At 31.1% G+C, this 15,417-nt stretch overlaps 1 protein-coding gene across 1 annotated transcript; it reads left to right on the top strand.

The window, feature by feature from the left end:
- The first annotated feature begins 634 nt into the window (after positions 1-634).
- On the top strand, positions 635-8,556 carry LOC101496089 (uncharacterized). The gene is made up of 9 exons (XM_004515370.4): positions 635-904; positions 3,771-3,842; positions 4,865-4,954; positions 5,735-5,777; positions 6,705-6,811; positions 7,146-7,241; positions 7,570-7,760; positions 7,904-7,973; positions 8,179-8,556. Exons 1-9 carry the CDS (start codon positions 710-712, stop codon positions 8,287-8,289), a joined length of 975 nt encoding a protein of 324 aa, XP_004515427.1. The 5' UTR covers positions 635-709; the 3' UTR covers positions 8,290-8,556.
- The last annotated feature ends 6,861 nt before the right edge of the window (positions 8,557-15,417 follow it).

Here is a 15,417-nt window from a genome sequence, read left to right as displayed (position 1 = left end):
CCATAAAATTAATAATTATCTTCAATATAATGCAAATTTTATCAAATTCATAACTCAAATATTCAAATACACTCATATTTTCATCTCCAACAACATCAAATAAAGAATAAAAATATGAATTTATTTCAAGATTTAAGTTATAAATTTGATTAAATTTGTATTTTATTGAAGATGATAATGAATTTTATGGGTTTCGTTTGAAAAATTTGATGATTTTTTTGAATTTTTGTAAAAAAAAAGGACAACATTGTTGACATTTTAAAACGTAAAATATCAAATTGTCACTTAAAATTAAAATAAAGGACCAACTTGAGAAAAAGAAAATATAAAAGACTAAAACGTTACTTGAAATTAAATTAAAGGATCGCATATGTAATTTAACCTAATATATATATATATATATATATATATATATATATATATATTTTATTTATTTATAAAACTTAATAATAATTTATAAGAATTTAATTACTATTTTTACGTTGTCAATATATCACAATAATTCATAACTAAAATTTTTGATATAAAAATATATATTTTTTATAATATTCGAGAACTGAAGTTAACTATATAAAAAATGTTTATACAATCAATATATATGAATTAAATCTTATAATGGTCTCTTATAATAAGATTAGAGTGAGTAATAAACAATAAATAAATAAGTAGTATAAGAAGAGACGAAAAGTGTAGACATCAACTTACCCGCATGTCGAACTTGCCCCAATCTCTGTCTATGAACGCTGCTGCTTTCGGTGTTGGTGGTGGTATTCCTCCTTCTCCTTCTGCCACCTCTCAATCCTCCGCTGCTAACAAAGATCGCAAGATGGCTTCTGCTGAGCAACTCGTTCTCGAACTCAGTAACCCTGAACTCCGTGAAAATGCTCTTCTCGAACTCTCCAAGGTAACTAACGCTAAACCCTTTGATTTTTCACATTTTCTTCGAAATTCTTAATTTTATGATTCGTTTTGTTTTTTCAATACGTGATTAGGGTTTTTAATTATTTGTTTGGTTTATTATTTGTTGAGATATATGATAATATTTTGTTCTTGTTTTCATTTGTTAGTAGTTAATTGATCTTGTTGTAAGTGATTGAAACTTTGCTTTGGTTTGAATATGTTCGTTAATTGTTGATATTTGATATTGTTATACTGTTTATTAATGTGGTTATGTATTGAAACTTTGTTCTTGTTTTCATTTGTTTGTTAATTGATCTTGTTTAAGTGATTGAAACTGTGTTTTGGTTTGAATATGTTAATTTATTGTTGAGATATGATATTGATATACTGTTATATTCTGTGGTTATGTGTTGAAACTTTTTTTTGTTTTCATAGTTTAATCAATTGTTCTTTTTAAAAGTTTTCGGATCGGATTTTGTTTTTTTTGTTTTCATATTTTAATAATTGTTTTTGTTATAAGTTTTCGGATCTGATTTTAATTTTTGTTGATGTTTCACGTGTTTGTTGTAGCTTGTTTCATTTATTTGTTGTTATATTTGTTTTTGTTTGAGAGAAAATTTGAAAGATGTCAGATCAATTTCGCATGTGTGAGAATTGGTTTCAATGTATTTGATATGTTAATCATTGATAGCTTCCTTTTGTTGAATTTAGGGTTGCATGGGAGATGTAATCATTGTTTGTTTTTTTGATACTGATTCACTTTTTTATTTTTGTATTTACTTTGAAAAAGGGAAAATTGTGAATACACTTCTTGAGCTAGCTATTTTCGGGGTTTAGTTAAACCTAATTTATTCTGAATTCTGATATGGCAATCATGATATCTCAACAGCAGATGTACTCGAGATGTTTAGTCACGAGTGTGCGGGTCCGTGTTGAAAGTTACAAATTTCCAAAGGGAGTGTGTTAAAAACTACATATTTCTATAAGGGGTTTGTTTAAAAAATACATATATCCAGTCTCGGGCACGCGAGTGGTGTGTTAACAAAACTACCAATGTCCAGCCTGCGCGTGGGGGGAGCGTTAAAAATGTATGGAGCTCTACGCATATTTACCAAATTTGTGTTTTTATCCGTTTGTTCTGCATACTTTTGTCTGGATTGCCAAAGTTGGGAAACCTACTTCTTTGGAAATGTTAAAAAATAACCGTTGTTACAAAATTTGGTATTCAATTTTCTTTCCTGTGTTACTGGAAGACACGTGTCCAACCAGCCGCAAATACGACATAAAACTGACATAGCGGCGTTACAATGAATTGCGACATTGAAGGTTGAGATAAAGCGAGTATAGTAAGAAACCGAAACAGAAAATATCAATCGTCCACCAAAGTGACATGCCGATATCAACTGGATCCGTGTCTATGAATGGTGTCTCTCGTGGCAGTGTTGCCCCTACTCAGAGTAGCAGTGCCCAGGGCTCATCCACCACCGAGGATCGCAAGATTTCCTCTGCCGTTCAACTTATCCTCAAACTCATCAACCCTAAACACCTTGAAAATGCTCTTCGCGAGCTCTCGAAGGTTACCAACCATTTTCCCTTGTTTTTTCTTTTCCTTTTTTTTTTTTTCAAAAGCACAAATCCTTTTACTTATTTTAAAATCCCAGATTAATGTTTCAGCAAATTTGTATCGAAAACAAAAATGAAAATCTCCATTTGTTTTTTGTTGTTGTTAATGTGCGGCTAGATTTTTATGTAATTAATTTAATGATGTGGATATGAATTGAGATCTGGCTTTCAAATGTTTTTTATTGTTGAGATACGATATTGATATTTTGTTTGTGTTTCCGATTACGAGGTTTTCTATCGCGTTGGACAAATTTGACTTTTTTTTTTTGCGTGGTTTTTGAAGCTCTATTTCCCTTGTTTGTTTTTACAGTTCTTGTGTTTGAAGAAATAATTAGAAAAAGGTAAGATCAATTTTGCACGAGTTTTCCTGTTTGAGTGAAAATCCGCTTCAGTGGCTTTGGTTTGTGTATTATTTCTTCCTTTTGTTGAATTTGGGATTACATGGGAGATGTAATCATTGCTTGTTAATGGCTTGATGTTGACTTATTTAATTTTAAATTTGTGATCAAAATTGTTAAGACATTTATTGAGTTAACTTTTGGGGTAAGTTAGACCTAATTTGTTATCAATGCTAATAGGAAACAAAAAATATGCTATAGATGTTCGGTCTCAAGCGTGGTGTTAAAATTAACATTTTTCCACTGTGTTGCGTTAAAATCTACAGTTTTCTTGAGGGGATGTGGTAAAGAATACAGATGTCGTGTCGGGTGGTGGTAAAACCTACAAATGTTCAGCCTCAGATGTATGGGGTGTGTTAAAACTTGGTTGAAACCCTAAACACATTCATCGTGGCCATCTCGGACTATCTTCATTTTTGCCTCTAGCACTATTTTTCCAGGTGTAACTTGTGAGGGATATGTTCGAGTATCAGATTGACTAGAGAGATATGATCAAAGATGTCCTTTCATAGTTAGGAGTGTTCGACACTTGTGTCCAAAGCATGTCTACACTTTGATACCTTAGTAAGGAGAAGTGTTTGTGCCGTATAATATTAATAGTACTTATTTAATTGAAGTAGCAAAATACTTAATAAATTACACATTAGAATTTACTTCAGCCATATTTAGCTCAATTATCATATTACCTGCTATTACACTTCAATTCTTTGTTTTGTTATAATCTCTTTATGATTTTGGCTTTTGGTTATTGCAATCATATCATAATTATCTGGCTGTTTTTCTATTGTAACTGTTTGGTATTGCCACTGCACTCATATGGGTATCTCGTTTTTGTTTTCTATGTTGTAGAAGAGAGAGCTGTTTCAAGATCTTGCTCCATTGTTGTGGAATTCATTTGGTACTATTGCAGCACTTTTGCAGGTATGCTATGTGATTTGTACTATATATTCCCTGTCTAGTGCTTGGCTTACTTTGTTAGTCTTATAAATTTGTTGTCAATAGCAGCCCCTAGGCGCTATGTGAAACCTGATTGCTTTGCATTTTTGAGTTGCCGCTGTAGCGGCTAAATAGCGGGGCCACTACAGTGAAGCTCCTGTAAAACCCCAAATGTCCTCAATTTTAGCTGTTCCCTTCGGTTTTTTGGGACTTTTTGGTAATTTGACCCTAAAACTTATTTGCTTTATATTGGGTTTGTGTATTGATAACAATGATGACCTTTGATTATTAGTTATGATTGTGTCTTTAATTTTATACTCTTCTATTTGGAGCTTTTATATGTGTATGATTATGATATAGATTACTTGTTTGTTTCTCTAAACATCGGTGTAGCGGTGATACTGTTACCTGCTATACCGGTTTTACATTTTGGTGGCTGGTGACAAAACATTTTGGAGCCGCATTCCATCATTGCCCACATAAATATTTATTTATTTTTTTAATATATTTGTGCATACACATTTCTCTCTTCTACCCTGTTACTCTGTCTTCGTGTGTTATATCTTTTGCTAACCTGTTGTTTTACTTGGTTCCAACTGTTGTTCCTTGGTTAGATAATTTTTTTTTTCCTTCATCTTTTGTTAAAACTAAGTGATGTTGTGATTTAACTTAAATCTTTTTAAAAATGTAAATCTAAAAACTGGTCGTCAAACCTGAGCCAGTAATGCTTCTAAAAATTCGTCAACTCTAAAATGTTATATTGTCAGCATACTATGTAAACTGCACTCAGTTGCTCCACTCTATTTTTATTTTATATTTTTTCACCTTATTGCCCTTTTAGTTTCTCTTCATTATTTGTATTTTATATTTTTCTTATAGAAGTCCTTGAACAAACTTATATCTCATTTCATTATTGAAGCATTGGATTTCTTAGTTTGTTTTTCAATGGCAAACTTCCTCTCGGTTGTCCTCCACTTACCAGGATTTGATGTTTTATTTTCTTTCAGGAAATAGTTTCAATATACCCAGTTCTGTCACCACCCAATCTGACTCCAGCACAATCAAATAGAGTGTGCAATGCTCTTGCTCTACTCCAGGTTCGTAGAGTTTGTCTACCTCATTCCTTGTATTTGTTTGTGAATAACTTGATTATATGATTACTCATATTTTAAATCACCAAACTATGAAAATTGGACTTCTTGTGCTTTTAGTCAGTATTTTTTAGTAAAATGTCAAGGAGGCATAAAACATTGAAAGCATACATGCCACAGTTGTTAAAACACCCTTTTTACCGTGTTCTGGTTCTACACACTAGATTCCAGTGCTTCAACCATCTGTACTGTGGTAGGTGAAAAGCATCAAACCATTGCCTAAAAGAGATGAATTCTATCTGCATCCAACATGGTTCTGTTTTGTTAATTGGTCTTTGTCTATAAATCTCTTGGTGTGTGTGCTCTCAAAACCTTTCTAAGTAAATATCGACTTTCAAAATACACATCTTCTGCTTACATATAAACTAACAAAAATCAAAAGGAGAGAACAACTTGTAAACAGTTTAACAAGGAGGGGTACTTTCCATATGCCTGTGATCCTTGTATGTATGTATGTATGAACTGTAATAGGATATATTGTGCACAGTGGGTTACTTCGTATCTGACCATTCCACCTGCATGTTTCTAAAGATAGGAGAGAAGAAAAAGAAGACACTAATGTGCAGTGTTTTTTCAGTTTCTTAAGTGAAATAATCAATTGCTTAGGAAATGTACCGGTCATAAATATTATACTTTCCGTGTCATCTTTTTGTTTCTTTTTCTTCTTTTGAGACATCTCATACAGAATAAAAAAAATGACGCCTTCTCCTCTTGGTTTTCTTACAGTGTGTAGCATCTCACCCTGATACAAGGATGCTGTTCCTCAATGGTAATGTTACTTTTTTCAGTCATCCGATGGACTTGAACTTCTGTCTGATTTTATAACTATCATCTATGCATCATATATTATGATAGTGGTTGGGCTAACACGTTCATAAAAATTAAAATAGGCATTTTGTATTTGTTGAAGTGCTTTGGGAAATGGTGTTAGCTTCTCTAGATTGGGTTGATGCCATGCCACCTAAGTAATACAATGAATTGGAAAGAGTACTATGGAAACTTTAGGTTTGAGATAAGCATGGTATTGGTAGGATAGGGACTAGGGACATGATATACACCAAGTTGATGTGCATAATCATAGAGTGCATGTATATGGATAAAGGATTTTGCTGGGGGTAGTTTGTATTTTCAATATTTTTTGGGTATACATGTATGGTTGATGTTACCCTTTAATTTGATCATTCTTTTTGATATATTTACTGCATATACAGATGGGCGAATGCTCACCTTCTGCTTTGGCTTATACTATATCTTTTTTGATATATGGTTAAACTTTTATATTTTAGGATATCTTATGCAGATTGATATAAGATGATCTGCTTAAGGTCATTCATCCAAACAAATAGCTTCTATGAATAAGAATGGATGTTGCCAATAAACTTCAAATGAAACTCACACACCCTTGCTATTGCATTACCTAACTTAGGATTTCACATATTGCTTGAACTTTCTCCTATTATATATAGGTTTCCACATCTGCTTCTCTTTTTTTGTAGTCATACTTAATACTCATACCTTTTCCTTGTTGCATTTGAATTTTTTTATTTTCAATATCTAAGCACTTTTCTTTTTATATTGAATATAAGGAGACTGCTTGGATGTCTCTAGATCCATTACTTCTTGTTAGTTAAAGATAGTTCAGACATGTTTTATGTTCTTATAACCAATTGCTTCACTTGCTTTGTCCCTCCTTCAGCTCACATTCCATTGTATCTGTATCCCTTCCTCAACACAACAAGCAAGTCAAGGCCTTTTGAGTACTTGAGGCTTACTAGTCTTGGTGTCATCGGTGCATTGGTTAAGGTACGTCTTCCTTACTCATTCTGATGTTGGGCACAAATAACTGTGAGATGAAAAACATTTCATATGGCAACTTTTTTTACGGCAAAAATTACTTTTAATCTCTACAAAAAAATTGTCAAACAGATTTATTATAAAATCCATGAATGTCTCTTTGCTGAACGGAATTCCAACTTGTATGGATCAGTTCAAACTATGGCTGGGGAACAAATTAATGTTCCCAACTATTTATGTTTTTGTTCCACAAATTTTATTATTATTATTTTTGATCATCAATATATCATCTATTCTAGCGTTTTTCAATTCTTACAATTTAGTCTGAATTTTTGTTCACCAGGTTGATGATACAGAGGTTATCAGTTTTCTGCTTTCGACCGAAATCATTCCCTTGTGCTTGCGCACTATGGAAATGGGAAGTGAACTTTCGAAAACAGTTGAGTTTACTGATTCTTGATTGTTAGTCTTAAGTAAATTACTAAATTATTGCAAGCACAGTATTTTTTTTTTTGGAGAATTAGATTGATTACCATTTTGGTCATATTTCTGAGACAATTTTCCTGTCGATGTTTGATTAACATGCATGTTATGCATGTGGAGTTATTTTCTTATTTCAATGATATACTCTTGATCTTTTGTTCTACAGATTTTAGGTCACTTGTTTACTTTATGTTGCTGCTCTGTATGGTTCACCTATATTAATGTATATATCAAACAATAGTAAAATTGAGCATGATAGTCTAATGAAGGCTCTGCCGCAACAGGTTGCAACATTTATTGTTCAAAAGATTCTGTTGGACGATGTGGGCTTGGATTATATTTGTACTACAGCTGAGCGTTTCTTCGCAGTAGGTCGAGTTCTGGGAAACATGGTGGCAGCTCTTGCTGAGCAACCATCATCTCGTCTGTTGAAGCATATCATTCGCTGCTACCTTCGCCTTTCAGATAATCCAAGGTTTGTCAGTAGGATTGCAACTTCATGCTAGTTCCTCCTTCCCCTCTTCCCTTTCTGCTGAAATTGCCTCTTTTCCATGTCCTTTCCTTTCCTTCCAAGTTTCCAATACCATGTTTAATCAAACCTTGGTCTGCTTTAAACAGGGCTTGTGATGCACTCAGAAGCTGTCTTCCAGACATGTTAAGAGATGCTACTTTCAGCAGCTGCCTTCATGTAAGTACTTCTTCTGATTGCTAATTCTTAATCAATTTAGTGACGTGGTAAGATTGAAGGAATCATTAGTCATATTCTCATGATCTCTCATGATCTCGACGTCTTCAATGTTAGAGCTAGAGATTTTCCATTCACCATCACATGGAAAGATTATTCATACTTCTAGTTTGCTTACACTGCTTGGTCTTGGTTTTATTTATTTTAGGAGGACCCCACAACTAGGAAGTGGCTTCAACAATTGCTTCACAACGTTGGAGTGAATCGGGTTCCCGCACTACAAGGTGGAGGAGGTTTTGATCATCTTATGGTGAATTGAGTATAAACTGTTATAGTTCTTTGTTTCATTGCTGGACTTGGTATCATCTCTCTGTTATATCTGGTTTAGAGAGGGTTTGGGTGTACTTATTGGTATACTAATAATAAAACTATATATATATTAGAGGACATGGTGGTGTTTGGCAGGTAACAGTTATGTAGCCAATTAGGTGGTGGTTCTTTTCACCCCGTGGCGTGAACACTCCACTTCTTTTAAGGAGTGTGTAGTGCACATTTATATATCAAATAATTCAAGTTTAAGACATCATTGACAAGTGCCTTTTTTATTTTAAAGGACTATTCAAACAACCTTCTTATTTTGTGGTATCAAATGGTACGATTTTGGGTGGTCTTATTTTGTAGTATCAAATGGTATGATATTGGGAGGGAGGAGAAGAAGAGACATGTTGGGTTTAAAAGAGGGGAGATCATAAATTTTGTAATGGTCGTGTTTGGTTTACAGCGAGTAATTTTTCAAATAGTTAAGTTATATTGACCCTTCTCCTCACCAAATTTTCCCAAAATGGAGGGAGCAAAAACTTTAAGAGGGATTTTGGTCTCACCCCGTTTTGAGATTTGGGTCCCAAACACATTTTTTTTTTAAATTGTCTTCCCCCCCTTTCATCTAAGCACATCCTTAAAAAATAAAAAATTAGAATGAATGTTGAAAGATATCCTTATGTATCAATAACACTTATTCTCAAGGTCTAAAAAAAAACAACAGTTATTCTCAAATTAAGTTTTAATAATTAGTAAATATTTTGTATTTGAGTATTATATCCTATTCAAATTGTGTTTATTTTTTAAACAACTAATGTTAATATATTAGCTGTATTTTTTAAGTGTTTTGCTGTGGGTTGAATAGAATCTTCAGCTTCTTATCACGGAAAAAGATCATCCTCTAACTTTTATTTCTCTCTTGAGTTGCTTTCTCTCATATTTTCTTCCTCCATTTTAAACATCAACATCACTATTTCTCCTATTTTATCCAATTTGTACCTAAAATCAATTGACTTTTTAAATAGAGGATCAAAATATCTTATTATCAACTTTTTAACTTTCTCACCTTAACCATCAAGCTACTTTTATATCTTTTTATTCAAATTTTGTTGAAAATGTTGAATCGTTGTATTAAGATTTTTGAAGGTTAATTTTTCAAGTTAGAAGTAAATTATGTACAAGAGTAAATGCATTCAAATAACTCTCATTAGTGATTACATTATTCTGAGTTATCTTATATAATTTGGTCGTACCATTATTGAAAAGGAGAAATCATACATGATATCCATGGATTCAAATGGTAAAGATAGTAAGTCCCAAGTTCAATTTTGTATTTTATCCATTTTTGCAGTATATCATGGTTGTGTACGATAAATCTTATTAGTGTCTAATATCCTTGTTACTTATTTTTCTATTTGGTAGTAAGAGAGTTATTATATAGAAGAAAACACATAACAGAAATGATTGCTCGATCATCTTCTATTTTTGCTCACAAGATATTAAATACACTACTAGAAGCGTGTTTACAATAGTGTATTTCATTCAAGTGATTCCACCTGATTTTGTTTGAATTAGTTTGATCAAATGTGAATTTTACCTCCAAATGTGAATTTTACCTATTTAATGTGAATTCTACCTTATTGAGTTTTCGAAAGGACAAAAAAGACATATTATATGTCTAAGAATTGTGGCTACCTAGAAAACATAAACACCTATATATAGTGTTGCAAGTATTTAAATTTGTTTTTATTTATAATAAGTGCATCAAACCATTATTCAAATCGATTAGGTTTAGAGTAATCAATTTAAATATTTTAGTGATTGTGCTCAAGAGGTAATTTTAAAATAATATTTAGAAAATTATTCTCTAAATTATTTTCTTTCTTCTAAAATGTTCCTCCTTTTAAATTCGAGTCTCCATTAGTTGAAGATAAGGTTAGTAAGCCAATTCCATTTTATTAAAGAAGTAAACCTGACATGCTTCAGAAACAACTTTAATCGATCGAGTCAGAGATAAATACTGAAAATGATCTCTCTATTGATGATTCTCAAACTTCTGATACAAATCTAAATGATTTACCTATTTCTTTGAGAAAGGATAAAAGACCATGTTCCTCTAAATATAAATATCCTATTTATTAATTTGTCTCCTCTAAACATCTTTCTCCATAATATCAGGCATTTTTTTTTGCAGATGTTGATTATGTGATAATCCCTCGTATATTCAAGAAGCATTGAAAGATAAAAATTAGCTCCAAGCTATGGATGAAGAAATGAAAGCACTTGTATAAAGAGATTGTTGATAGGCAAGGAGGCAAGAAGCCAATGGGATGCAGGTGGATCTTTACAGTTAAACGCAATTCAGATGACACCCTTGATCGTTACAAGGTCAAATTAGTGGAAAAATGATATACTCAAACATATGACATCGATTATGAGGAGACATTTTCTCTAGTGGCAAAGATGAATACTTTTCGGATCTAACTATCTCTTGTTGCCCCCTCAAGATGGGACCTACACTAGTTTGATGTCAAAAATGTTTTCTTGCATGAATACTTAAAGGAAGAGATATATATGGATATTTCTCCAGGCTTTGATCTCACAGGTGGAGCAAATAAAGTGTGTCGATCGAGGAAGGCCTTATATGGACTAAAGCAGTCCCCTCGGGCGTGGTTTGAGAGATTCACAAAGGCAATGGTGTGTTTGGGCTATAAGCAAAGCCAAAGAGATCAAAAAAAAAAAATTTCAAACATTTACAGGAGGGAAAATTGAATGTACTTCTTGTTTATGTTGATGATATTATTGTTATAGAAGATGATTTGACTGAGAGACAACTACTTAAATTGAAATTATCAGCAAAATTTTAGATGAAGGACCTTGTGAATCTCAAATATTTCTTGAGAATTGAGGTGACATACTCAAAACATGATATTTTTATCTCTCAAAGAAAATATGCACTTTATCTTTTGCAAGAAACTGGCAAACTTGGATGCAAGATGTAATATCCCAATTTTGTCTGGCCAATTAAATTTTTTAATAAGTCATATGTTTAATTTTAATATTTGCCATAATTACTATTTTCCTAAAAAAGTTCAAAAAAAGAAAGAAAAGAATCAAAGTGAAATTAATAAATCTGGCTCTAGCCTAAACTGTGTATTAAGCCAATGTGGTAGCTTGGTTTTGGTTGCCTCTGGTTTGGTTGTCTTTGGTTCTATTTTCCTCTGGTTCTTGGTTGTCCTGGTTTTGGATGCTTTTGGTTGCTGGTTGCTGGTTGCTTCTAGTTATGGATGCCTCTGATCCAGGTTGCCTCTAGTTCTGGTAGCCTCTGATTCCTGGTTTCCACTAGCCCTGTTGCCTCTGATTTTGGTAGCCTATGATTCTTTGTTGCCTTTGGTTTCTGGTTGCCCCTGGTTCCTAGTTGCCTCTCGTTCTGGTTTCCTCTGATTCTGGTTTGGGCTCAACTCAACAAGCAACGACATTATGCCCATTCCATATTTTTAGCCTCTGTGAGCTCCCTTCGATCTTTTTAGTATGCTCCCTTCCATCTTTTAAGCATTCTTGCTTTTCTCTTATTTTTTTCTTTCTTAGTACAACTACAATTTGTTTACATATATACAACCAAATAAAAAGTCCAAACACTCTTTTCCTTTTCAATCTTTGCACGATTCCATAATTTATGCAAAACAATAAAAAAAAAAAAAAACCTCAAACTAAATATGATCTCATGGACACAAAGATTCATCATTATAGCCCATAAATTGATACCAAAAATCAATCAAGAGGGAGATGAACTTTGGCGACGGTTATGATTCCTCTTCCTTCTTTTTCTTCTTATTTGTTTTTGTTTTTCTTTAATTTTTGTTGGATATTTTGATAAAATGATTTATTTGATGAGATACAACAATGAGTTTGATTTTTATCTTTTATACTGAGTTTCTAAATTTTTGTTCAAAAAAAATTTCCTTTCGCATTTTCTTTTTTTGTTTTTTATGCACCAAAGTCCGTCGCCATTTTTCTGAAAGAAGTTGTCTCTTATCTTTTTCTTCTTGCTACAAAAACATAAAATTTTATTATGTCATTACTATTATTATTATTAGTATTTTTGCCTTTTGTTTTAATCAAATTATTTTCATTCATACTATTTACTATTTGTTTGACAGATTGGACTCCAGGCCCATATTTTTTACTACCCTCTTGGTTATATTTGTTGCTTTGTTTTCTTTGTTAGGATCATCTGCAGTTTTCTAACATGTAGCATCAAAATTTGATTTAAAGAAAAACTATAAAACAAAATCAAACCAAATTTTTAAATGTTAATTAAATGTAACTTATTTTTCGATCTTTCAGTTGTTAGGATTCAAAATGTACACTTTGTTAGTTTTAAAATTCACTTTTAAAAATAAATTAATAAAAATATCATTTTAAATGATTAATTAAACATGACACTTTTTAATTTTTGTGTTATTAGGACATAAGTTACGACAACTTGATAGTTCTAAACTTTTTTCTCACAAACAAATTAATAAAAAAAATCATTTTAAATAGGTTAACTAGATGTGACATCTTTTTAATCATCAGACTTAATTAGGATACAAGTTGTACAATTGACTAAATAGCACATGCGATCCCTTAACTTAATTTCAAATAACATTTTAGTGCTTTATCTTTTTTTCTCTCTCCCGATTTAGTCATTTATTTAATTTTAAGTGATAATTTGATTTTTTGTGTTTTAAAATGTCAACAATGTTATCCTTTTTTTTTTTTACAAAAATTCATCAAAATTTTCAAACAAAACCTATAAAATTAATTATCATATTCAATATAATGCAAATTTAATTAAATTCATAACTTAAATCTTTAAATAAACTCATAATTTGATTCTTTATTTGATGAATTTGATGTTGTTGGAGATGAAAATATGAGTTTATTGGAATATTTAAGTTATGCATTTGATGAAATTTGCATTATATTGAAGATGATTATTAATTTTATGGGTTTTGTTTGAAAATTTTGATAACTTTTGTAAAAAAAAAGGATAAGAATGTTAATATTTTAAAACATAAAAGATCAAATTGTCACTTAAAATTAAAATAAAGGACCAAATCAAAAAAAAAAAGATAAAGGAATAAAACGTTAACTAAAATTAAGTGATAATTCTAAATTTACTTTTATACAATAATTAGTTACAACAATCAAACCAACTCAACATAATCAATTTATACACAACATAATTTTCTTTCATCGAAAACAATATTATTTTAACCAAACTTGCTTATCTACAAACAAAACATTTTTTTTTTTTTTTTTTTATAAAAATAACCAACACATCTTTATTTTCTATCAAAAAATTATGTAACTTTGATTTTTTTATCTCACTTGGAGATACATATGAGCAACATCACACTCTTGCCTAACACAATAATAAAAACTTTTTTTTTTATCTCTCTATTTTGAACACTTTTTTTTATTTTTATTTCAGCATCACATTTAATCAAAAATTATATTCAATTGTAACTAATAAGGAGAAATAAATATTTTAAAGTTAACATAATTTTTTACTTGATTAATTATAGATAACCGTTTTTTAACGTATGGTGCTAATACCTTCCTTACGTATAACTGACTTCCGAACCATAAATTTGGTTTCAAAGATCATTTTTCTGTTTTTAAGGGTTTTCCAATATTTTTTCCTATTAAAATAAACTTTGGTGACAACTCTATTGAATTCGAGAAACACTCAATTTTATGTCGCGACACAAACAATCGAGCGTTCGCATTGAAACAAAATTACAAGATGAGTTATGAGGAGGAAAATGTCAAAGTTGACAAAGTACAATATCAAAGATTAGTGAGAAATTTGATTTACTTGACACACATTAGGCCAAATTTAGCTTATGTAGTTAGCACGGTGAGTCAATTCATGCATGATATGAGAGCAAGACATTTACAAGCTATAGACCGTGTTCTACAATATATAAAAACCACTCTAGGGAGATGACTCTTGTTTAAAAGAGGTGGAAATCTAACTATGGAGGCATACTCTAATGTTGATTATGTAGATTCAATGAGTAATACATGATTTACTTCAGACTATTGTACTTTCTTGTGTGGGAATCAAGTTGCTTGAAAGAGTAAAACACAAAGTCTAGTGGCACAATCAAGCACTGAGGTAGAATTTAGAACTATGGCATTAGGAATTTGTGAGTTATTGTGGATGAAAATTGTGCTTGAAGATTTGAAGATAAGGTGTGAAGATCCTACGAAGCTGTTTTGTGACAATAAATTGGCCATCAGTGTTTCTCATAAAACCCACATGACCAAACACATTGAAATATACAACATTTATTAAAGAGAAACTAGATAGTGGATTGATGACTAGAACATATATTCCTTCTGGATATCAGTTCACAAATATGTTAACCAAAAAGTTTATTAATGAAATAATTCAACCAACTTACATGTAAGTTGAGAATGATAGATATTCATTCATCAGTTTGACGAGGAGTGTTGTAATTACTTAAATTTAAATTTGTGTTTATTTATATTAAGTGTATCGGCCAATTACTCAGATCCATTAAGTATAGAGTTGTCTATTTAAATAATTTGGTGATCGTATTCAAGAGATAATTTTGAAATAATATTCAAAAAATTATTCTCTAATTCTAGATATAGGTTGTACAGGAGATGTCAGCCAAACTAAGAAAAAACATCGTATTTCATGTTTCCAAAATGTGTTACGACATCCATACTGTGAATATCTTTAGAATTACGACATCCAAAATGTGTTACATCGTGTTACTTGTCTTGAGAGTTTGTGTTCCTGAACGACATTCATATAGATTATGTTTGCACATTTATTAAGGGATTGTCTGAATGAATTTTGATTTTTAGTTTTTAATATATTTCATTTTCAAAATTAATTTTGACAAACTGTTTTTGAAAAGAAAACAAAACTAAAAAATGTTTGGTAATATCAATTTTGAAAACTATTTTGGAGAAATGGAAATTAAAAAACTTTGTTTGTTAAAATTATTTAAAAAAAAATAAAAGAGCAAAAACATCTGATAAATCTACAAGAAAAAAATAGAGTTCCATGTTATTACATTTATACCATTAATAAAAATGATCA

The sequence above is a fragment of the Cicer arietinum genome, chromosome 5 (genome assembly GCF_000331145.2).
Source record: "Cicer arietinum cultivar CDC Frontier isolate Library 1 chromosome 5, Cicar.CDCFrontier_v2.0, whole genome shotgun sequence".
Taxonomy (NCBI): Eukaryota; Viridiplantae; Streptophyta; class Magnoliopsida; order Fabales; family Fabaceae; genus Cicer; species Cicer arietinum.
Note: the sequence above shows the minus strand (reverse complement) of the source record. Positions and strands in the feature narration are given on the sequence as shown.